Source organism: Podarcis tiliguerta (genome assembly GCF_965153285.1).
Source record: "Podarcis tiliguerta genome assembly, chromosome: 4".
In the NCBI taxonomy this organism is placed as follows: domain Eukaryota; kingdom Metazoa; phylum Chordata; class Lepidosauria; order Squamata; family Lacertidae; genus Podarcis; species Podarcis tiliguerta.
This window is the reverse complement of record NC_139537.1, coordinates 38,616,819-38,641,407: the sequence shown is the minus strand read 5'-3', so window position 1 is coordinate 38,641,407 and position 24,589 is coordinate 38,616,819. Positions and strand designations below refer to the sequence as shown.

Sequence of the window (24,589 nt, the reverse complement as noted above, 5' to 3'; positions counted from 1 at the left end):
TCTCTTAGCAGCTGAAATAACCTCTATCACTCACTGGTGGTATTAAACTTTCACCTCTCTCTCAAAAAAAAATGCCGATAATTTTTCCTCTTGGTCACTCTGTGTGTGGCTGCAGCCCAATTCATATAAAATGCCAGATGTGGAAGATGTAGGCATGGCTTGGGGAAAACTTCCTTGGCGGCCGAATTAGGACCCCTGCTAGTTCTAATTAGGTGTGTGGGGTGGAGGTTCCTCAGGCTTTCAATGGAATGGTTGGGTTTCAGCAGTCATCTCTCAATTTAATAATCCAAGATGTAAATTAGCCTTGTTCTCCCTACACTGAGCTGCTTTGCTCCTCCATTCATGTGTTCTGTTAGCTATACCTTTCCATTATGTCCAAATCAGGAAACTGGTTATTGGCTAACACTCCACCCCATTTTGAAAAGTAAAGATTATCACCCTGCCCTTACGTTCACACGGAAGATCCCTTTAGGTGCCAACACTGAGGATTCCTACTCTTTGGCATGCTTTGGATAAATCATAAAGGAAGGATAAATGTAAGAAGATAATATCATGCTCTTTTATTTCTCTAATTTAGTCTCCCTCTCAGACTTTCAACATCAGTACGTCACCTCTTTCCCCTTGCACACTAAGCAGCCATTTTTTGTTCATTATCCCATATTTCTCTCTCTATCTCAATATATTTTCATTTCCCATTCCCTTCTGAACAAGTCTTTGGTAATTTACATTACAATTTTTATTTTATTTTATTTTATCAGTAAAGAGCGGTGGAATCTCTACCGCCTTCAGAGCCCTGTTACTTCTGCCAATCTGAGTGGAAGGTGAGTGTTAGTACTGTATAATTCTAACTGCAGGACGATAGGCCTAAATTAGGCTCATTGCCATTAACTTGACTGGTTTAGAATGCAGTGGCTCTTTGACCCTAGCTCTGCCATCTCCTTCAAAACACCCAGTTTCATCTGGCTACTACCAGCATCAATTAAGGAGTAATCTGGTGGGACTTTTAATCTCAGATGAAGATGAATTAGTTTAAAAAATTGGAGTCATCTGCCTCTTATCATCCTATTGATTTTAAGAAGGATTCTGCAGATGAATATAATAATAAATACAGTATACCACATCTTGTTTTCTCTCTGTTTTCCAAGGAAAACACATTTCAGAGTTAAAAATATAAAATACAGAGGACTGCAAATGTAAATTGTACTTATTAATAGACTGGAAATACAACCCGAGAATAAAAAGGATTGTAAAACCTTGAAAAATTAAATCCATAAACTTGAAAGCAGTCTAAGATTAAGAAATGCCATATTGCTTAAAGTCCCTAAGGGCAAAGTCACTAAAAGAACTAAATATATATATATTTCGGTATTGAGGAACTATAATATATATTCCTAGAAAAAAAGAGCCAAAGGAGGAAACAAAAATTAAACTACTTTCAATACTCTGTGCACACAACCAAGCAGGACGTTCTGCTGCACAAAACCCACTAAATTGAAAAGGAGTTGCATGGTGATATGTGCCCCACATCTCTGATTATTTTGCACCATCTCAAGCATCGTCATAAAAACTCAGCATTGAAAAGGCAACACAACACATAAAAATAAATTATATACTGCCAACAGAATTGCTTAATTTAAAGAGTTCTCAGGATAAGAAGCTAATCTATAAAATGGATTAAGTGCTTAAATATATTGCATCTTAATTAAAAGTTGAACTATACAAGTTCCTCCAATGTGCTGTTAAGTGAACTAGCCAAGTGGAAAGCGTAACCTGATCTCTGAAGTGAAGAACTAATGATTTCTAGAGGGGGGCGGAATCTCCTTTTCTCAATCTCTCACATGCACCAATCAAATTGAATTATGAATTTACAGCTGCTCCCACCTTTATGTTTTAATCATGAGAGCACTCCTGCCACTTACGTCCAGCTGTAAACATATAGGGCCTAGTTTTATAGGTACTGCTATGCACAGAAAAGCGTGTGGACTGTCAATATTCTTTTTTGCAAGAAGTTACTTCCATTTGCCAAGCAGAAGCTGATTCCAAGACCTTTTTAATAATCCCTTCATACCTTAATAGTGCCATAAGATTGAGATCACATAAGCAAAGCTGGAGATACGTGGTTCACCAGAGGTGCCCATTATGAAAATTTCAACAATGCTAGAATCTGAAGGGGCCACATCATGGACTTGTCATTCTCACATGACATTACTTTTGACATTACCTGGCCACAGTGAGTATACCACATACCGCAGTGGCTTATACACCAGTAATGTAACGTCAAAAGGAGCTGTAGGAACCAACTCCTAGGGGCTGAGGTCCCTTCGCCCCTCCCCAATAAAATATTTGAGGAGGCCCTCCTCCCATGTTGATGGGCTTTGCCATTCAAGTAGTGTGTGCGTGTGCTGTGTCATATATTATGTGGGGCAGGGCTTACCTGAGCCACCCCAATATTTTAGTCAAGTTGGCAGTCCTGGAAGGATCCTTGAACAACAGAAGCCAAGAGAGAAGCCAAAAGCCCCAGCAGGCCGGGAAATTATTTTTGCCCTGGGCGTGGGGCCAAGTGCTGTTATTGGTCAGTTGGTCCCATGCCCAGGGGAATTTCCTCTAATTCCTGCCGCCATTGGCCAATTTGGCAGCAGAAGGACGATCCAGCCTGTAATAGGCCAGTTCACAGAGGAACCCCGGGGCTCACCTGCAAAGCCTCCTGTCCGAGAAGGAGCGAATGGACCTACTGAATAAAGGTTAGGCTAGATCTGATTATTTTGCTGTTCATGTTTTATTTGCTGCAGCTATCATGTTTATATATTGGTCTCCTACCAAGATTGAAACAGGTGTACAGAATCACTCCATGGGTTCATTGCATACCCATAGTATTCTCAAACTTTGTTTCATTTCTACAAAAAGGAGTGTTGCAATAACTTATAACAAAATGTGGCAAGACTAGCAGTTCACCAGCTATGACAGCTGAGGCTTCGTAAAGCACTCCCAACAATTTGTATCCTCAGTATTTTATATTTGCATAACATCACGGCCAGAATCCAACAGCTGACTAATGCAAGTGCAGCTAGGGCTTTCCCCTTGTTAAGCAACAGCTTGCATTTGCTGATCCATGACTTCCATGGCTAGCAATGGGACCCTGTTTTGCAGATGGTTCATTGAACTGGGGTTAATGTTTGCAATAATGAACTTTTAAACCTGACAAAACAAAATCTAGGTAACATTCATATTCTTAACAGCAAGTAGGGAAATTTCCTATTTACACTTTTCAGATAGCCCCAATATACATTTTAAATCATGCTCAATATGATTTGAAGTATAACATTCAATTTCATTCATATACTTTTTAAAACAGTAAATCATAATTTTCACAAGGTTGCAAAAAAGATATTCACACCTTAACAACAAAAATCCTAACTGTCATAAATATTTATGCTGTTTTGTATGTACAGTATAGCCTTTTATGTATGCAGTTCTATTATTAGAAATATTTACTAAATCCTATTTTTCATAGAGCTGAGTACACTTGTCCCTACTGCATTAGTCCTCAAAGTTACTGCCCATTTGTTTGACTTTATTTTAAAACTGCAAATGCAGAATAATGAAAATCTAAATAGATAGACTTACCCCATTTAGAGGATAGGTTTTCCATCCTAGCTCTCCAATTGCAGAGGTTGTATCAAGCAATACAACTAGAAATAAATAAAAGGTTAATTAGTTGAAAGAAAAACCCACTTTATACAGATATGAAAAAAACCTCTTATAGGTTTACAACTTGTGTGTAAATAACAGCTGCTTTGATTTTTTTTTTGCATATCTCAGATAATAAAACATACTTATAGCAAACATTTACTTTCTACAAAAATAAGAAAAAAGATTGGCATGTTCTGAGGTTAGAATTAAAACATAACACATTAACACAGAAATACAAAGTGAAGTTGAAAAACCATAACAAAAGAAGAAAGAAGGGCAGTTCAATGACAATGAATGCCCATTCTTACATCAGCCTCTGCAATAAGGCTCCTCCTCCTCCCTTTCTAAAAGTTCGAGGTCATGGGAAGAAGCCCCATGCTATGATTTCTTTCCACAGCAACACCGCTTCCATTACAGGGAGACGCTGTTGTGGGAAGGGGGCAAGGCATGGGCTCCTCCTATGTGACCTTACATCTAAAGCACCAATAGCACACAGGTAAGAGCTCAATGTATTAAATCCAGGTGTGGAAGTTTCCACTTGCCCATTGGAACAAGCAAACCATGTTTCCAATTTAAAGTGCTGATGACTTGCTGCAAAGTAAGAATGTTCAAAACTCCATATGCATGGTTGTGCATAACTCCCACCTGAGTTTTGTCTGCCATTTTGAACCTAACCTAATCTCTTTGTTTTCCGTATCAGCAAAGTATATACATTTCTGCTACTGTTTTCTAATGTGCACAACAGAGAAATATAAGAAGTGGAGTCCTCTTAAGGTCAGTACTGGGACCTGTGCTTGTTCATAAATGATCTGGAGTTAGTCATGAGCATCAAGGTGACCAAGTTGGCTGATGACACCAAAATGGTAGAGGCTGTCAAGAACAAAAAGAGATTGCAAACAGCTCCAAAATTATCTCTCCAAACTGGGTGGACAGGCAATCATTTACCCCCTCTTTCATATGGTACATCAGGGTCATCAAATGAAGCTTAGTGTGGAAGATTCAGAACAGACAAAGGGAAGTTATTTTTCACACAGAAATTGTTTATGAAATTTGTTACCATGAGGCATATCAATGCCAACTTGTATGGCTTTAAAAGGGATTTAGACAAATAGGTATCAGTTCCTTGGTAGGTGGGAGCACAACTGGGGAAAGTGCTGTTGCACTCATGTCCTGCTAGTGAACGTTCCATAGCCATCTGGCTGGCCAATGTGAGACTAGGATGCTAAACTGGATGGGCTTGTTCTGATTCAGCAGGGATCTTCTTATGTTTTTAAGATAGTTAAACGCATGCTGACTCCTTTAAAAAGGTACTGAACTAGATTATAACGAGAGAGGCATAATCTATTTTGCCTCTGCTCCATAACATAGGAGGCAGCTCTACTAAGAACATCCAAAATTTTGCATGGATGAGTGTGACTGAAGAAGGAACACACAAACTAGGATGAACCGCAAAGGCAATTAAATTGCCGGTAAAAATGCTTTTATTTGCATTATTCATCCAACGTAGTTTTTGCTATTTTGTGGAACTTTGAAAAAGTGTCTAATTGCTCTATGGAGAAAAATAAAGTTCAGTTTTGGAAGACCCAAGGGTAGTGAGTTTTGTCTTCAGCAATTTATTTTAAATTGTAAGCCTCTGTAGATAATACATTATGCACCTAATATTTCTCTAAGTAGAAATGACAGTTCAACAGCAGCATTAGGTGACCATAAAGTCTAATCTCTGTAGTAAGTCTCTGGCTTGCTTATTCTTCAGGGAAAGTTTGTTATGAGTCAATGTATGATGTTTGAATAATAAAATGTGACATAATTAGAGAACCAAATCACAAAGGTGTTGATTAGGAAAATGTAATACAAGACAAGTGGGTTATGAACCTACAAGCTGTCCAGTTATAGTAAACCTCCACAACTAAGAGAGCAAAACACATCCTGGATTAATTGGTTAAGCTGTCTGCAGACAATTGCTGACCCTCGGTTTATAGAGCGAGATGAGCGCACAACCCCACAGTCGTCTGCAACTGCACCTAACTGTCAGGGGTACCTTTACCTTTAATCCTTATCCTAGTATACAAGGAGTGATGAGGCAAGCAATACATGGAATGGCTTTTACATCCCAAAGCCAAACAGGATGCTGCTGAATATTCACCAAGTATGTCTTTGGTGAAAACTAGAAATAACTGTTTTGTATCACTGATAACATAGAAGAGCACAGAGGGAGGCTTTGTAAAACCACTGAGTCCAGATTCAAAAATTACCTAACTGCTCCACTGCCTGGAGTTGCTAAAAAGACATTTCATATCTAAGTAAAGCAACTCCACAAGGACATACAGGTTTGGATGTTTGCTCAGTATTCCCATTACATTATTAGGTCATAGTCCTAAATATGTGCTCAGAAGACGAAATTTTTTTTTGGTATGTGTTCTAAGCTATCCTCTCCCTGGATCTAGAAGAAACTTTCTGAACATGGTGCCTGCTAGATGTTGTTAGACTACAACAATCACCAGCCCCTGCTAGCGGGCATCAGGTTGAGGATGGCTGAACTAGTCTAGCTCTTGAGAGCCAGTGTGGTGTAGTGGTTAAGAGCGGTAGTGGGGAACTGGGTTCGCGTCTCCGCTCCTCCACATGCAGCTGCTGGGTGACCTTGGGCCAGTCATACTTCTTTGAAGTCTCTCAGCCCCACTCACCTCACAGAGTGTTTATTGTGGGGGAGGAAGGGAAAGGAAAATGTTAGCTGCTTTGAGACTCCTGAAAGGGAGTGAAAGGCGGGATATTAAATCCAAACTCTTGTACCCAGACTTTCTGATAGTAAAGTCATCCTAGTGTGATCATCAAGTTTGCACACACAATTTATTCTTTGGTGTCAATTTATTCTTCGAAAAATAATGACAACTAAGAGTTGAAGCTTTATAAAGTAAGCTACACAGCTGAATAAAATTACAGTCTCTTTGGCAAGTACCATTAGGCAATTAAAATGGGGAAAATATGGACCTCCTAACAATGCAGCTTTTTTTATTTCAACTTTCACTAGCAGTATTTTCTACCAAAACAACTCCAAAGGCTTAGAAAATGTTCCTGCTATGCTGAAATCTTTGACAATATTTGCATAGAAACTTTTCTAGGATAATGGGTATAATAGATGCCTACCCAGGGTTAGTATTTTTAACTATAATTTTTACCGCTGTGCAAATTGTTCTGCCTGAAGAAAACAGTGCATTCAGAATACATTCAGAAGCCCCAAATAGCTGCCTGTTTTCCAAAAGAGCCTAATCCAAAAGCATAACAAAAAGTATAAAGGGGATTTAAAAATTTACATTAATACACTGAGTGTGGAAGTTGGCCTTTCTAAGGTTTGAAAGTGCAGAAATAAGCTTCCTATTTTGTACATTAAAAGAGGGGAAAGAGGAAGAACAAATTTGTATTGGATTTAGCAGGTTAATTTTTTAAAAATAATAATCTTAGCCTACCCCAAGAGTTATCCGTGAATAATTACCGGTAGAAGTCATGATCCTTCTGTTTGCTGTGGACTAGTTACTATAAAAGTCTGTCATTTACTTCAATGGAAAGGGGGAAAAATCAGTTTAAATGTCCCATACATGAAGGGACTCTCCATGTACACCAATATATTGAGACAGTACTATTTTCTAAAAAAAAAATGTTTAGGGGTACTCTCATTTTTACTCAAGAAAATAAACAATTTGTAATTCAAATCAGGAAAAATAATTACAGTAAATGGACAAAGTACAAAGATTCAAAAAATGTTTACGCGTATGCGTACCCCTGCGTACCCCCAGAAAAAAGCACTGCATTGATGGAACACTTAGATACACGTCTTTGTTAGTGTAGTAACATCACAACAAACAAAGGCTGATGGGAGTTGTAGTCCAACAAAATCTGGAGGTTAGCCACCCCTGCTTAGAATGTTCATAAACATTTTATGTATTGACAGAAATACAGAGTGTTCACAGGCAACTTTTCTGATAAAATTAAAAGATATTTGAAAGCAGTGTTTCAATAATAATAATAATAATAATAATAATAATAATAATAATAATAATAATAATATATCCCCTGCCCATCAGGCTGGGTTTCCCCAGCCACTAAAGATTGTTGTTGTTGTTGTTCTGATGGTGTTTCTGGAAAATCACTATTTCTTATTTGGCATTTGGGGATACATGGAGGCCGAGATACTTGGATTTTAAAATGGTGCTATCATGCCTGCATGCCTGCATTGGAGTTGGCTTCTGCTATGTGAACAAACCTAGGCTATGTGTAAATTCATTATTTCAAGAGGTCTTGCACCCTGCCCAAATTGTAAGCACTGCCGAATGTGCTTGGGTTGTAGCTGCTTTATAAAAATTGCAAGCAGTTTCTGAATATACCTGCTTGAGAAGCCTGTGGAGAGGCTGGCTGCTGCATAGAAAATCAACACAGCACACCACAGGTGCAAGAAAGAGTCTCAACAGTTGTGGGAGAACTCAGGCAATGCATTTTTGGCATTGTGAAAAAGGTGTACAACAATGTCCCTATTTTCATCTGTTAAATGTGAGACACTTCTCACATTGTACAATGTGCTTCTTGCAACAGCCATTTATCTATATAAAAAAAAACATATATCACAATATAATAAGAATACTTACACAGCTTATATAAAGGCAATATAACAATATCAATGAATGAATATTTAAATAAAGATACATTGGTGGCTCTGGAGATTGTTAGAAGCAAGAAGAGCTGTGCTGGCAAGGTATGAGAAGATCATATAGGAGAACCCCCTCTCCTTTTATAGCTGTTTACTTTTGTTGTTGTTTTATTTGCTTTTTGTCTTTGCTGGGTTTTTATTCATAAAGTAAGATACCCTTGTTCCAAATAAATGGGAGAGGAATAAAAGGAGGTGGGGGAGAAGAAAGCCCTGAGGCTAGGGGAGAGAAATACAGAAACCTGAGGTAACGTAGTTACAGGAGAGGACTGAGGAAAACACTGAGCAAAACCGAGAAATGGAGTACACTAAAGGGATATGGGAAAAGCTCACACAGGGAGCAGAAACTCAGTAGTACCGGCAGGAAGTTAAATGGACGAAGCAGGTGGGAATCCAATGAGGAAGAAATGGCTGGAAGAAACAAGCCTGACTAGGTCATGGCCATCAGACATATGGCTTTACGGCAACCTTCACCAACCTATTTCTCTGCAGAATGATGTGAGGCTGAGGCTGATGGTAGTCAAAAACATGTGGAGGGCACCTGGCTGCCAGAGCCTGCATAACTGCTTCACTTTTGGGGTCCCCATAAGAGCCCACAGCATCCCTCATACACTCCACTTGATCCAGTCAGCTTCAGAGTCAGTAGGCCATGGACGGAGGGCTGCCACACTTAACAACCAGAAGCAATCTAGAAACGGTCCCATCCTTGAGGCAAGCTTTTAGCAATGAAATAAAACAAAATAAAAGCATCCTACCCCTTGGGAACATGAGGCAAAATGCTGCCTGCTAAACCATGAGCTGTGCTGTACAAGTTCAGGTAGCTTAACTGAGTTCTCAAGTCACTGTCTGGCATAGCTCTAAAAACACAGGCCTGAAACTGGGCGTCTCCTACTCTGAGGGAAGGAGACAGGCTGGTCCTGGCCAAGGAAAGGTGGCGTTTTAGAAAGCTTCAACCAGGACAATCTTTGCCACTTCATTTTGTCTGGCGAGGGCTTCTGCGCCTTTTAAAAGCTTTGTGACTGGCAAAAATGTTACAGTATGTGATACTGTTTTTCCTGTTGCTGTACGTGGGAATATCTGCAGCTGTTATGTTCCCGCCTGTCATGCACCTTGAAAAGCACAAAAGCTACGTGTGGGTCACTCTGTGAGAAAAGTGACTAACAAATAATTTTATTAACAACAACAACAACAACAACAACAACAACTATAATATTACAAAAAACCAGCCCTCATTAGCTATGCTTTTTCATTTCATAGTAACAAAATGAGTAATAGAACAAGAGAGTCAACTAAGGGAGGCAGCTAACCCTAGTCCAGTTCAGAAAATTCCATTTTAAAAGTCTGTTTCCAGCTTGCTAGATACACCTTGTTGAGAATACCAAAGGACTCAAAAGTAGGCTCCCCACCCTACATCACAAACAGCCCACATCTGAACAGACCATCATCCCTAGCAGGAAAGAAGCATTCTGTTCTGCCATCAAGTAAAAATAAAAATAAAATCAACCACTAAATCTTTGTTGTGCGTTAAATGGGCCAAAGTAGTCAAAATTTGTGTAGAATGTAATATTACTAATAGGAATCTGTGCTTCAGCCATTAAATAAATTAACTTCTTGCAGAACAATCAAAACCCTGCTGCTTTGTGAGAAAGGGATTTGTGACAAATATGTCCTAGGAAAGCAGTTCTTCTGAGACTTCCAATGGCCTGTAGTGAATATATCTGGGGGAAGGATGATTAGGCCGGTGGAGTGCAGCAGAAGTGTTGCATCACTACTCTTGAAAATGAAGTAATGTCACTTTGAGTGACTTAGTTCAAAGTAATTCTCCAAAGGTCTACTTCAGCCTTAAGTGCCTCTTATGTAACCCACTGAGGCAAGGGGAATGTCAGTAAGAATCTCTGGAGTGCTGCTGAGGAGCTGTGAAGGCAAAGCCAAATATATATGCTGCATGCTGCATCAACAGCAAAGATGAAGGCTTTAGAATTTCTATATCTGCAGCTTCTGGGTTTCAGCAAAGTGTGTTTTTCATAGTGACTAACTGCAGTTATTTTCCAATGTAATTTTTTTTGTAAACTAATTCTCTTCATTAAAAAAAAAAGCTTAAATGCCTCAGAATATTTGACAGATCTAATTATTTGAAAATGAGAGGGGAGGGATATACAGAGTTAAAAGGGATATGAATATTTGTTTTCTGGTAAAAGGCTATCTGACCACTCTGAAACATAAGAACTAAAATAATTTTATTCTTTTACTGGATCACAAATATTGTTAAAATTATTTTTAAAAATGCTCCACTCAGTGCCCAGGCCAAAGTCTACCTACATCTGTATTCAATAAAGTTCTGGCATTTTTCAATTGAAAAAATTGTTTCAATTTTTTTCACCTGCTACTGCCTCACCCTTTCCAGTCTCTGGGGAACTCTGCACTTGGGTCCCCAACATCAATTGATATAATAAACATTGACCTTTTCTGAATGAATATTGGCCAGTTATACAAATAGCACAGTTTATAACACTGCAGCAGAGGTGGATCTTCAACTGACCTGAGCAATTCCCAAAAGGCAGTTTGCAGTGCAAAATTGGTTTTGTGAATTAACCTTAAGAAGTTCAGCAATGTACTAACAAATTTGGGGGGGGGGGGGGACATTACAAAAAGGCTAGATACAAATAAATGGAAGATCTAGGGCAAGGACTCTCTATTTTTAGAATACAGAGTACTAGGATTATATGATTATATTCATTTGTATATTTGTTAGCACTAGAAGCAGCACATTAATATATCAACAAGAAACTGGTTGCTTGTTTCCTTAAGTTAAGTTGTGGATATGGTGTATTAAATGTCAGCACATAATCAAACCTAATCTACCGATTCTGTCTTCTTGTTTGCAAAATGCCCATCTGTGTCCCTATCTGCAATAAGCATATTTTATTCTGCGTATTTCAGGTAAGATACAAGACCCTTCAGAGTGACGAATAAAAATAAGTAAGACAACATGCATTAATTGAATTTTGACAATTTGGGACATCCTTTTTTTCTCATTCAATACTAACTGGCAGTAGCTCTTCAGAGCTTACAACCCTACCTGGATATTCTGGTGGTTGAATATAGGATCTTCTACATGCAAAGCATGTGTTCTGACACTAGGTTATGGGGGGGAAATGTAGCCACAGAGCACCATTCTGCCATCATTTTGGTGTTCCCACTGGGGAACTGAGCTAGTAAGAATATAGCAAACTAATATAAAGTGCACTTAAAAATCACCTGCTTAAACTATTGAAATGCACTAGTTCTAATCTAATCAAAACAACATCTATCAGTTGATTGTAGAGATTTTAACTGACCTGCACAAGAGGAACACTTGATGTATGTGACCTACCAGTGTCTTAAGATTGCCATTTGAGGACTTTTTCCACCTCAATGGCTCATTGGGGACGAAAGGTAAGACAAAATAATAATAAATAGAATTAATAAATGAATATGAAGTGTACAGAGTAGCTAGCTATGAGTGAGAGAATCTTTTCATCAATAGCTACCTTCCTCCCAGTTGTGTCCCCTGAGAAAGGCTTATGTTATTTTGACACATTCTCATTCTTTCTTATACCTGAAGGAGCGTCTCCACCCCCATCGTTCAACCCAAACACTGAGGTCTAGCACCAAGGGCCTTCTGGTGGTTCCCTCACTGCAGGAAGTGAGGTTACAGGGAACCAGGCAAAGGGCCTTCTCGGCAGTGGCACCCACCCTGTGGAACGCCCTCCCACCAGATGTCAAGGAAAGAAACAACTATCTGACATCAAGACATCTGAAGGCAGCCCTGTTTGGGAAAGTTTTTAATGTTTGATGTTTTATTGCGTTTTTAATATCCTGCGGAAGCCACCCAGAGTGGTTGGAGAGGCCCAGTCAGATGGGCAGGGTATTAGTAATACATTATTATTATTATTATTATTATTATTATTATTATTATTATTTAGTCTTAAGTAAGACTGATACTGATATGTTGTCTTTTAACTCTGATGAAATGGTTTCGGTTGACAATATAACAAAAATAATGTGAAATTATTTATATATTTTTATTTGTTCTGTTTTGGATGTTATTGACTGTGTGTTTCCTTTATCATTTGTGCTTTTGTCTTTTGTAATTTGATTTAAATATTTATTGACCAGAGAACCATGTTATGGGGTGATTTAAAAATATAAGAAATAAATAATATAAGATTTACTTTAAACGCCACTAAAAGCCCTGGTCATTGTGTACATGAAAGTTGCTCTTTCCAGACTACCCTACTTTTTTTTGTAACCTTAGTTTCAAAGGTTTGTTTTGTAGTGTTTATTTCAAAAACTATAACTGATTCTAGGTTCTGAGATTTCAGTAGGATTTGCAGAAAGACCCTATGAGGTCAAACAAGCAGCATGATATCAGAAGCCTCACTCTGATTTTGGAGGTCCTGTCTGAATGCCCACTGTTGCATCTTTAACCCCTGAATTCCAAGTGATTTGAGCGTTTTTGCTAGGATAAGCTAAACCTGACTGACCGGAAACTCCAACTTAATCTGGAATTAGGTCAATTGTTTTTAGCATTCAGGGTTCTACTATTTTTTAAATCAAAAAGAGTACTGATTGTGTGTATGGTTAAACTCAGACATCTTACTGAAACCAATTGCTAATGACAAATCTTTCTGATTTTTTCATTCCATTCATCTTAATTTTACACATACACTGTCCCTTTTCAATCAGACCAGTATTTCAGTTGTTTAAACTATGACATACAAAGATCATTACCAGATATTACAAGTCTGAATGGTGCTATCCAAGGGAATTATGGCAGGAAGCCAGTCCTCACTCTCTGCAGAGTATTTTAATAATCCTGAAATATGGTTAATGAGACGGTTGGGGGGTTTCTAATGCATGTAAAAAATTCTTTTCAACTCTGAAGCATTATTATGCTTCACAGTCATTTAGCTGGCCATTTCACTACAAGAAGGCTGAGATGAAAGACCGCCAGTTTGAACCTAACAGAGGCAGTATTTGAAAGAAGGGTGCTTTCTCAAGATAAATTTATTTAAAGGGCATAGGTGCCTTTTGCCAACCCATATGCCACACATACATAAGCAAGCAACACAAAATCATACTGCTCTTCAGGCTGTGAAATATACCAGTATAGCAGTATGCTTCACTAGTTTGGTCACCATAATGGAATGGCTTGTTCTGTTTCAATTTGTTGGATTTTATATGCTTAAATAAAATAGAATAAAATAAAATAATTAAGCAGACATATATATATATGCTTCTGTAACTTGGAAAAAAATGACTAACTGCTGTCTGCTGTGCACAAATGAAGCATGGTGTTTTCCATCATTTCCAGAGCTAAGCAGAAAGAAGGCAATTTGTCAATTATCTATGCTAATGAGTTCAAAAATATATGCACATTTAAATATATGCACACTTAAATTTGCCTGCTATCTACAATTGACACTAAGCTACGGAAAGAAAATGCATCTGGATAGCAGAATTGTTGGAAAGAATAGCTGAAAACAGACTAGGTGATTGGCAACCCCATGGAATAGCTACGATGTGTGGTTTTTTGGTTTGCTGTGTTACGATTTTAAAAGAGGCTGGTGGAAAAAACAAGACGCATCTCTTCACTTCAGCACATACTGATCATTGCATTATAGCAGACAGCATTATGAATATCCACAGAGGAAGCTTCCCATGCTTGCAGTTGATGCTGGAAGTTGTAAGCACAGGAAACAGCACCGATGGAATAAGGGCACAGGGAATCTGGGGTTTGCCATGTCTGCCTTACTGCTTCCCTCGCTTGAATTCTCTAATCCGTTCAAGGCTGCAAGGCGGAGAACAGGGGTACCATGTTGCCTGCTAGTTTGAGCTCTGCTAAATGTCTTACATGTAAATTCACCCACGTGGGCCTGCACACTGCCAGTATGTAATCTGTCCCCCTGCTTTCCAACCCTCCACCACTTGCCAACCCTCCATTACTCTTCCCAAAGTAACACCCTACACCTTTCCCTTTCCTCCAAATCCAACTTAGCCTGCTTTGCACTTTCCCAACCCCATTTCTGAAGCTTCGCCCCCATTTACATGCCACTTTCTCCCCCCTTCCTTTTCTGCCACCCCACTTGTATGCAGGCAGTTTCCTCAGTCACCTGGATCTTCCTCCTTCAACACATTGCAACAACTAAACCTCATTTTCGCCTCCCCCCCATTCTGAAGCTACCACTGCCTAGTATTCTACAGCCACTGTACATACACTACAGCATTATGATAAACCAGAGCAAATATATGCAGTATAGAGAAAATGGGTAGCCCCGTGTGTGTGTACATATATATGTAGCTTTTGCACACCATCTATTTTCCCACCATCTATTTTCAGTTCACATGAGCTGTTCCCTGGTATATATGGATGATTCAGTAATAATAATAATAACTAGTGCAGAACATACCCCAGCGTCAACAATGATTCACATGTTATTTTGGTCCATGGAAATGTTTGTCCAAGGAAGTCTGGGGCTGTTTGTGTGAAGAAAAAAAACCTATTGTACAAAGGACCCTAAGTGAACAAAAGATTCAATATGTAGCAGTAGCAATCAGATCGGTGAGCCATTAGTGAGGGTCAAAATGTAGCAGTAATGAACAGAATTGGTGTGCTGTTTCCATGAGGTCAAGACTAGGACTAGCTGCCTGAGAAACAGTTTCTATCCAAATGCGATTTTGGTTTTAAATGCAGTGTAAGGTAGTCTCTATGTGAGTATATTGTATTCAATTATGGGGTATCAGAGTTTTTAGGGGCTAACCAGGCTGGGATAGTTGGGATAGCAGGCTTGTTGGTTTTTGAATGTCTGATGTAGAGTTTTTCAGTTTTGTTGTTCTGTATGGGACAATGACAATAAAGATTATTGTATCAAGGTCTGAGGGAAAAGGTTCCCCCTCCCCACATACACATTTAGAGGTTGTAATTAGATTTTTTTTGTGGTCATAGCACATTTTGTCACCTAAATATTAGAATTTTGAAATTCAGTACATACTAACAAGGTGGTGTAGGTAGCAATTCTAGACATACTTAACCTGTGAGCATGTCCCATTGCTCTTAACGGAGCTTATTTCTGACTAGGCTTGTATACAATTGCACTGTAAAACCCTAGGCATAGTTAATTAATACTGTGTGGTCACAGAATAGGCACGAAGCAACAACAGCCTGTATAACAACAGCCTATATTCCTAATGAGGAAAAAAAATATTGCTGAAGGATATGTAAAACATATTTAATTCTTTAATTCTCAGCCTCACCGCACCCACAACCCTGTTGCTAGAATTATTTATATCCATCCTTTTTTCCAAGGTGCTTAAGGCTGCATGTGTGATTCTTCTTCCCCCTTTGACTTCTGTAACAGTTCTGTGTGAGGTAGATTTGGCTGACACATAGTGACCTAAGGTCGCTTGATGAGTTTCATGTCTGAGGAGAGATTTGAATCTGAGTCTCCCTAGTGCCAGTCTAACAAGCTAACCACTCTAGCATATTGAAACTGGATGGCTACTCATTTCCCCATACGTAGTGACTCAAAACATTTTTAAAAGGTAAAATAGAAATAATGTTTTCCAGAGACTGATATCAGAAAGTTAAAACTGCCCTCATAAATAGGATAATTGGAGCCTATGTGTCTCTGTATGTAGGAAGCTGCAGCTAACCTTTGAGAATACCTAGGAAGCAGCAGAGAACAGTCAGAAAATATAAAGGGCAGCTGCAACTTCAGTCTGACCAGAGGGCCTCAGCTACAGCAAGTCACATATTACATGCACCACTGATAGTGTTTACAATATATGACTTTCCCCCTTTTGTTCTATGTGCAGAGACCATAAAATGGATTGAGACTGAAACACTCTTGGAAAATATATATTTTACCATGCCCCGTATTTTGTATGTGCATATATAGTACCTTCACGCTGTGTTTTGTCAGAGATAATCCTGACTGGTTTGACTTCATCTCTCCATCAAGAGATGCCAATACAGCACTTCCCTTCCCATTCAAAACTATACGTAGAAGTTGCAGCAGTCACAACAGGAAAATGAAGAATGATAGAAAACTAGTGTTGTCCCGTTTTCCCACTGTAGCCAAAGTTGGATGTAATGTAATTCTATGTAATGCTATAGTACATCATTTAGCTATAATATGAAGATGCACAACTGCACAGGGAAATCCTTGGAAAAGCCGATGTCATTTTGTGAGTACCATTAGCCACATGTTTGCTCATTTTCAGCCCTTACATATTACAGCAAGAGAAAAGAAGTTCCCGGTAACATTGATCTTCACCATCAAATTTCCATAAGTGGCTAGGGAAGAAGAATATCATCACTGCTGCACCTTTTCCCTTTCAGGTTTAATACAAGCCCTGTTGACATAACAAACCTATTCAGGCATCTTCTTTACTTGCATGAAAATAAACACATGCAGGGGAATGCAAGCATCTCCTAGGCCCTGTCTCTTTCACTAAGAGTGAAAGTATGAGGCTGGGAGCCTCCTCTACTTGTGTAAGCACCATGCATAGTTTATAATCCTGGATAAAGATTATGTTCCAGGTGGAGCGCAGTTAACAGCACACCCCAACTCTTTCTCATGTATTTATTTATACACGGCAAGTAAATAGAACATCCAAATAGGATTGTTATCTTTCAAATGTGCTATTATATTAATTTACTCATAATTCCCTAAATATTTATTACATGAAAGGTACCCTTAAGTTTACAGGGGCAAGTCAGCAGTAGGGCAAGTGGCCACTGAACTTCTATACCATGATAACAACAGCTGCTGGACAGCAATGATAATTCATAGGTTCCATTGCCTTTTTGGCTACACAGGGATCATGTGAAAAAGCAATCAATGACCACACACTGTACTGAGGCACTAACCTAGAAGTCTGGAGTGCCAACACAGATGGAATAAACCCAGTCCTCTCAGCACTTAGGCCTGTCCCCAGTCCAAAAAGGTCAGAGTGCTCTATCACATATGAGAAGATTAATTTGGGCCATGAATAACCTGTGCCCCCATTGCTTAATCTCAGGACCTATTAACAGAGATACTCCTAATCTCATACACAGACACATGTCTCAGATTCATGACTGTTTCTAGGTGGTAGAAACAGCCAGGTCTACCTCATTTCTTCAGTGTAGGAACTGCTCTTGTCAGAGTGCTCTTGTCAGAGTGAAATAAATCTATTCACACCTTGCTGGGTAGTTGTTATGTTTCGTATGAAGCAGCTCATGAAGCCTGAATAGTTGGTATTTGTTGTTTTAATTTTCCAAAGTAAAATGTCTAAAATATAATTTATTTTCTTATTTAGACAAAAATTTTGAATGCATAAATATACTCCGTGAAGTAATAGGCTACTAGACTATAAAGGAAAGCAGAGGTGAGTGTGACCTGTTCAGTCACACTGGGTGCAGAGTCTCTGGGGCATCCATTCTCTGATGTAGCATGGAAGGTGAGAAGCAGAGGGTGAGGCACTGAAATTTGAAACCCCAGGGTCTACCACTGAGGGAGAGAGCCAGTGCATTCAAGATTTGCATGGGGAAGGTTCCAGATTCAGTTCCTGGCATTTTCTGTTAAAAGGATCAGATTGCAAAGATAATGTAAAAGACCTCTGTGTGAAAGTCACTGGCAGTCAGAGTAGACACTAGTGAGCAAGATATGCAAATATTATGACTTGGAGGGCCACAATAAATATACATAGTGACATGCCTATTTTTCCAATTAAAAAGCAAACTGGAGATAATATGGCAAATAAAGTTACCCAGCAAACCTCTTGATGCCTTTACTGTAATGATGAAATCATGTTTTCAGACACATACACACATGCACACACACACACAAATAGGAACAGTTGTTTTTTTATTTTGCTCTAATTTGTTGGAAGCAATTTAGCAGTAATAATTGGGCAAGAGGTTTAATTGGGAGGGAAGGGTTTTTTTTAAAAAAAAACACACACACACGACATGGAACTTTACAGACTTGTAGACATTTTTCTACAGAGGCCCATGAGGGTTAAAATATGTGGATCATACCTCTCCTAGTCTCTGAAGGATTTATGTGTATCATAAATTCTTAAGTAAAATTTAATGGAGTGTTCTGAGTAATTTTCTTTACAACCTTTTTGTCACCTTAAAGTTGGTTTCAGGCAGGGGAAAATTTATGTAAATGTCTGTATCAGCTGCGATTTCCTGGGTCATGGTCAGATCCTACAGCTACATGAAAGCTCTACTCACAATGGCTGTTTTGGACTATAAATTGCCATCAGACAATGACAAAAGCATTATACTGTGGAAAGACTTCTTTTCTGGTCTCTCCAATAACCAACATATAAAATGGCATTTCATTCCTTTAAAATAAAACAGCACATATGCTTCAACTTTTCCTGTTTACCAGTGATGCTCAGCCTCAGTTTTTTTTGGTCCCTTTTCCTTTTTTTTGGGGGGGGGACATGCTCAGGATGCCTTTTTATACATTTGTGTTAGCACATTCACATAGGCACTCAGGTCCTTCAGGTTTTCACCTATTCCTGTCTCTATTGTTTGCACATGCATGCAGAATCTGGTGGATGGATATTGATCCTAGTTTGCATGCATGTAGATGTGTCTGCAAGGAGACAAAATGCCAGTGTATTACTTGCTTTCCACCTCTTTATAACCATCAGTGCGTGGGTTAACCTGTTCTACAGAGGTCAGTTTTCTGTTTTAAGGTCTTTCAGAGGGCAGTCCTATATCTGAAGAGCTGTCTAGTCCAAATCCTGTTTGAAGATAAATAACCATAAGAAGGGAGAATCAAACCCTTTAAAGTTGCCCATTAACAGTGTGCAGCACCTGGTCAGCAGACTGAGTAGACACCTGATTACACTGCATCCCACTATGGCGAAGTTTAAGTTTCTGTTTCTGTTTAAATGATTATTTCTAAATTGCAACTATACTATATGCAAAACAGAGCCCTCTATTTGGGCAGCAATAATCATCTATTCTTATAATTTTGGCCACCGTGCTGGTGCTTACCTCCAAGTAAATATGCACAGGATTGTGATGTGAACGTTTTGTTAAACATGACTGAGTCTTTAAAAAGAAAAGCTGGTATGACAAAACGACAATGCAACATACCCTACTAGCCAGCTTTCCAAGCTTTCCACAGATTACTAGAGTAAATGGATACAATAGTCAGCCTGAAAAAAAGGACTCAGCAGGTCATGATCTTTGATGTAAGAATAGATGTCTCAAAACACATGTTTCTATTTTTGTCCGCAAAATGTTCAGGGATATGAAAGCATTAATAAAGCTTAAGTATTAGCTTTTAGCATCTAGAAATCTAATACCAGTCAAGAATACACCATTTTTCTCACTTTACTGATGTTTGAAAGCCTTGAGCTGACAGATTGGTCACATATAATATATAGTGGTACCTTCGGTTACAAACACCTTGAGGTACAAACACTTCAGGTTACAGACTCCGCTAACCTGGAAGTAGTACCTCAGATTAAGAACTTTACCTCAGGATGAGAACAGAAATCACGTGCCGGCAGCACAGCAGCAGGAGGCCCCATTAGCTAAAGTGGTACTTCAGGTTAAGTCTGTTTTCAGGTTAAGAACGGACCTCCACAATGAATTAAGTTCATAACCAGAGGTACCACTGTACTTTCAAGCTGCACTGAAAATGCATTTAGTCTCACTTAAGTTTCTGGCTCCCTCTGCTCCATCTTAGAAAAAAATTGTCATGAATCAAAGTTACAGGTGAAAGCTGTTGATCTTTCTCATCTGCTCTTCATATTTTGAGTATGAGACTTGCTGATAGGGTCGATTTGCCAAAGTCTCCTATCTGGGGCATACAGTGTGCAAGTGGTTGTATTGTAAGAACGTCTAGGCTGCCTTGGGCTGCAAACTTCTGACCCTAAGGGAGTTAGAGTTCCTTGAACATCTGCATGCAGGGAGAAGTTGACAGTCGTGGTTCCTCCCATTACAGTGTGGCAGAATCTCTGTAGGGAGTAAGACAGATGGAGCAAAATTCCAGAAGATGCAACAACTGTTAAGTTTATTTCTTCATACATATGTTAATGGAACAGGAGACAGCTTTAGGCCATGAGTTGGTAACCCTAACAGCAGCTGTACAGGGAGAATATTCTGCATAGTCTGAAAAGGGCTAGATTTAAGATTCCTCATAATTCTGAAGAATAAATATGATTCCCTAGAATAAATAAATGTTTTATTCAAGATTTTTAACTATAAAACACTGCACTATAAAGGTATAAAATCTCTCGTACAAATCCCATTGCTTATTTTAAAAACAAACCACTGCTGTAGTGGTTTCACAAAATTATACTTTTCAAATTTTACTTAATGAGACAGCTCTCAAGGCCTCCATTTCAGTATTAACCTGCACATTAATATTCCACCCCTCTTACCAAAGAACTCAGGGAGACATACTTTGTTGGGTTACCCTTTTATCCTCATAACAACTCTAAGTTAGGATAAGTCAAGAGAAGTTGACTGGCAAAAAGTCTTCGGCTGAGTGTCATGGCTGAAGCAGGGATTCACACCAGATCTCTCAAACCCAACCTTTTTCAACCTTGGGTCCCCAGATGTTGTTGGACTACAATTCCCATGATTCCTGACTACTGGTCCTGCTAGCTAGGGATGATGGGAGTTGTAGTCCAGCAGCATCTGGAGACCCAAGGGTGAGAAAGACTATTCTAACCACTATACCACATTTGCTTTCATAGAAGTCTATAGAGAAAATTAATGGATTTTGTTAGGACTGAGTGTACGACCAAAGGCAAGTACCCCATCAAGATACTCTTTTAAAAACAAAACTGCTTAGAAACATTGTTAAAGGACAATTGAATATACGCAGCCACAGGCTAAAGCTAACAATTAAATCATTTTAAAACTATGATTAAACTTTGTTTATGTGCTTAGCAAATGCTATCATGAACTTGCTGCTCTATGACTGGACCTATGTCAGCCTGTTTTGTAGGCCTTCAAAAGTAACCTAACCAATTATTCGATCAGGATGCTTCAGAGAAATATTCAATTATCCATAAATCCCTCATTTGTATTCCACAAATAGAAGACAATGGCTGTGCTTAACCCAATGGCCAAAAGGAATGGTAAATAATTTGATTTTCCTCTATGTAGTCACCAAAATTAAGAACTGGTTCAGATGACTAGTGGCCACATGAGTTTCGCGCCTGATTGGATGCCATTGGATGCCTTGTTCTTTCCTCATCTAAATAGTACAGTATTTCTAGATTGAATGTAAATATTTGTGGTTGTATATCGGGGGGCGGCGCTGTGTGGAGAGAGTCTCCTCCTTTAAATTCTTGGGCGTTTACCTTAGTGAGGACTTCACTTGCAAAATCAACATAACTCAGGTGGTCAGAAAGGTCCAACAGAGAATCCCTTTCCTCAGGGTCTTGCGAAAGAATAATGTTAAACAACAATTGATGAACTCCTTTTAGTAAAGGTAAAGGTACCCCTTACTGTTAGGTCCAGTCGTGGATGACTCTGGGGTTGCGGCGCTCATCTCGCTCTATAGGCTGAGGGAGCCGGCGTTTGTCTGCAGACAGCTTCCGCGTCATGTGGCCAGCATGACTAAGCCGTTTCTGGCAAACCAGAGCAGCACACAGAAACGCCGTTTACCTTCCAGCCGGAGCGGCACCTATTTATCTACTTGCACTTGACATGCTTTCAAACTGCTAGGTGGGCAGGAGCTGGGACCGAGCAACGGGAGCTCACCCCGTTGTGGGGATTCGAACCGCCAACCTTCTGATCGGCTAGCCCTAGGCTCTGTGGTTTAGACCACAGTGCCACCCACGTCCCTAAACTCCTTTTACCGGTCCACAATAGAAAGTGTCCTTTCATATTGTATCACAGTGTGGTATGCTGGCCTGACAGCCACGGACAGAAAATCTCTACAGAGGGTGGGGAATACAGCACATGATATCATGGGCTGTCCCTTGAGTCCGCTAGATGACATCACAAGGGATCATTGCCTTAGGAGAGCGAGAAAAATTCTCAGGGATGACTCACACCCCGGCCATCACCTCTTTAATCTTCTACCCTCGGGCAGGAGATATAGAAGTATAATCAGCAGTACTAACAGGCTAAAAAATAGCTTCTATCCGTGGGCTGTTAGGCTGTTGAATAAAAAATAACATAGCGAAATTGACTTGCGAGGTGGTGTGTTGTTTGATAAGAGATTGAGTGTTTGGGGGGGGGGAGGCTCATTTAATTTAATTGTACACAGGTTGTATAATGACAATAAAGGTATTATTATTATTGTTAACCCAAAATACTTGCCAGCTAGCTCTTAGCTTGTGTTATTTCCTAACACTTACCCTGGAGGTAGTAACACTTTCTGCTGCAGGACACCATCGTAAAACCTTTAATTTACTCGCCACATCTTTTCCCTATCCACTTATATACTTTAATCTGCCTTTGCCTTGCCCCATTTCTTCATCTACCCTGGTCATTCCATCCCTACCTCTATTGTGCACCTAGTTCCCAATATGTATTTGCTATTGTTTGTAATACTATTTTAAATACATGGAATCTCATTACACAATTCTCTCTCTCTCTCTCTCTTTCTCTTTCACAAGATAACTAGAATGAGGATAGAATAATCATTTCATTTATTTATTACCCTAAAGTGCCAATTCAGGTTACAACATTAGAAAACAACCTTAAAAACAGTTTAAAACAACTCGCAACAATAATAAAAAAGCAAAATCAGAGAGAGGACCAAGCTATCTGCCCTCGGTCTGGTATTTTGTGGTTAACAAAATAAACAAATAAAAGATAGCCACCAGAGGGTGCTGTTCACCACCGTGAAGACCACAACCAGATGCCAGAAAAGGAGGGGCTGTGTTTAGGAAAGCTCCCTTTTGAGCCAACACAGTTCAACATGTTGAGCTCTTGAGATGATAGCTGTCTCACATGTTCTCACTCAATCATATAAATATACTCTTTGATGGGATGAATTTGACATGACTTTATCCAGTAGGCTTCATTTTAGGGCTAAAGCAAGTGTAACTTTAAATGTGTGCATTTATTTAATGTGACTGTTCTTTTACTTTAGCAGCAGCAGCAGCAGCAGCAGCTGGGGGGGGGGGGGAGTAGGATCAGGATTACATTGCAAAGGGAGGAGGCATGGACCCTGTTCCCCTCCTCACAATTAAAGTCACCTTCTCTGAAGCTGCTTTGCCTTAAGAATGACATTTCTATTGACACTAGTAAACGAGTAATAATAATAATATTTAAAATGTATGTCATTTTAGCTCTTTCAAATGTGCAAAAATCTTTACATATATTATCGTGTTGGAATCCTTCCAACAATCCTTTAAGGCAGGCCACAATTATTATCCATATAGAAGATAGGCAAAGCATCATTTGTCCAACGCCAACTAGTATGTGTTCATGATAGATGGGAAATTCAAACCATAGACTTCCTTATCCATTAGGCAGTCTTTTAGCCATTACTCTGCATCAGCTCTCTAGGCCTAGGACTTCCTCATTCAGTAAATGTTTCAGTCCTACTGCATTATTTTCAGCACCTGTCATTATACTACTTTAAATTTATTCCAATCATTTAAAAACATAATCATTTCTTTTTCTGCCTATGTTTGTTATGGAACTGAAATTCCCTAACAAACCTAGAAAGAAATTATAATCAAGAGAAAACATGCATGTTAAGTGAATCTTCTATATTTACTTACTGTGCTTAATTGCTCCCATTGATATTTTCGGTTTGTGAAATTAGAGTGTTCTTACCCAATTCTGGAACCTGAGCCCTTTCACCTGAGATTAGGGGTGTTGTGAACTTTCCAGCCAGCAATAAAACCACTGTGGTTTTTTGTTTGATGGTTTGTTTGTTTTGTTTTAAATCTTACCCCTTCAAAGGCTTGGCTATTGGTTGAATACTAATGGAAGGGAACTAAAGACAACAACAGTTTACATGGAGAGCTCACACAGCCAGAAGACCAAGATTTCAAGTTGATTTTTGATGCAGTGCTTGTGCACAGCATTCTGTGAGCAATTATCTGGGCTGTCCACAGATCTCTTCAATAGAGGAGGCCAGTCCTTACCTCAGTCACAATTTATTTTTGAAGTTACCACTCAATTAAGACAGAACGAAGAAGTTTACTCCTTTGTCAATACTATTGTTTCAC

General features: G+C 39.2%; 1 protein-coding gene across 4 annotated transcripts in view; it reads right to left on the bottom strand.

Moving 5' to 3' along the window:
* The window catches only part of EPHA6 (EPH receptor A6), a 340,304-nt gene that overhangs the window by 306,641 nt on the left and 9,074 nt on the right, over positions 1–24,589 (bottom strand). For all 4 annotated transcript variants that reach the window (XM_083438305.1, XM_083438306.1, XM_083438307.1 and 1 more), the window contains exon 2: positions 3,625–3,689. In XM_083438305.1, coding sequence (XP_083294431.1) covers positions 3,625–3,689 — 65 coding nt within the window. The remainder of the gene's footprint in view (positions 1–3,624; positions 3,690–24,589) is intronic.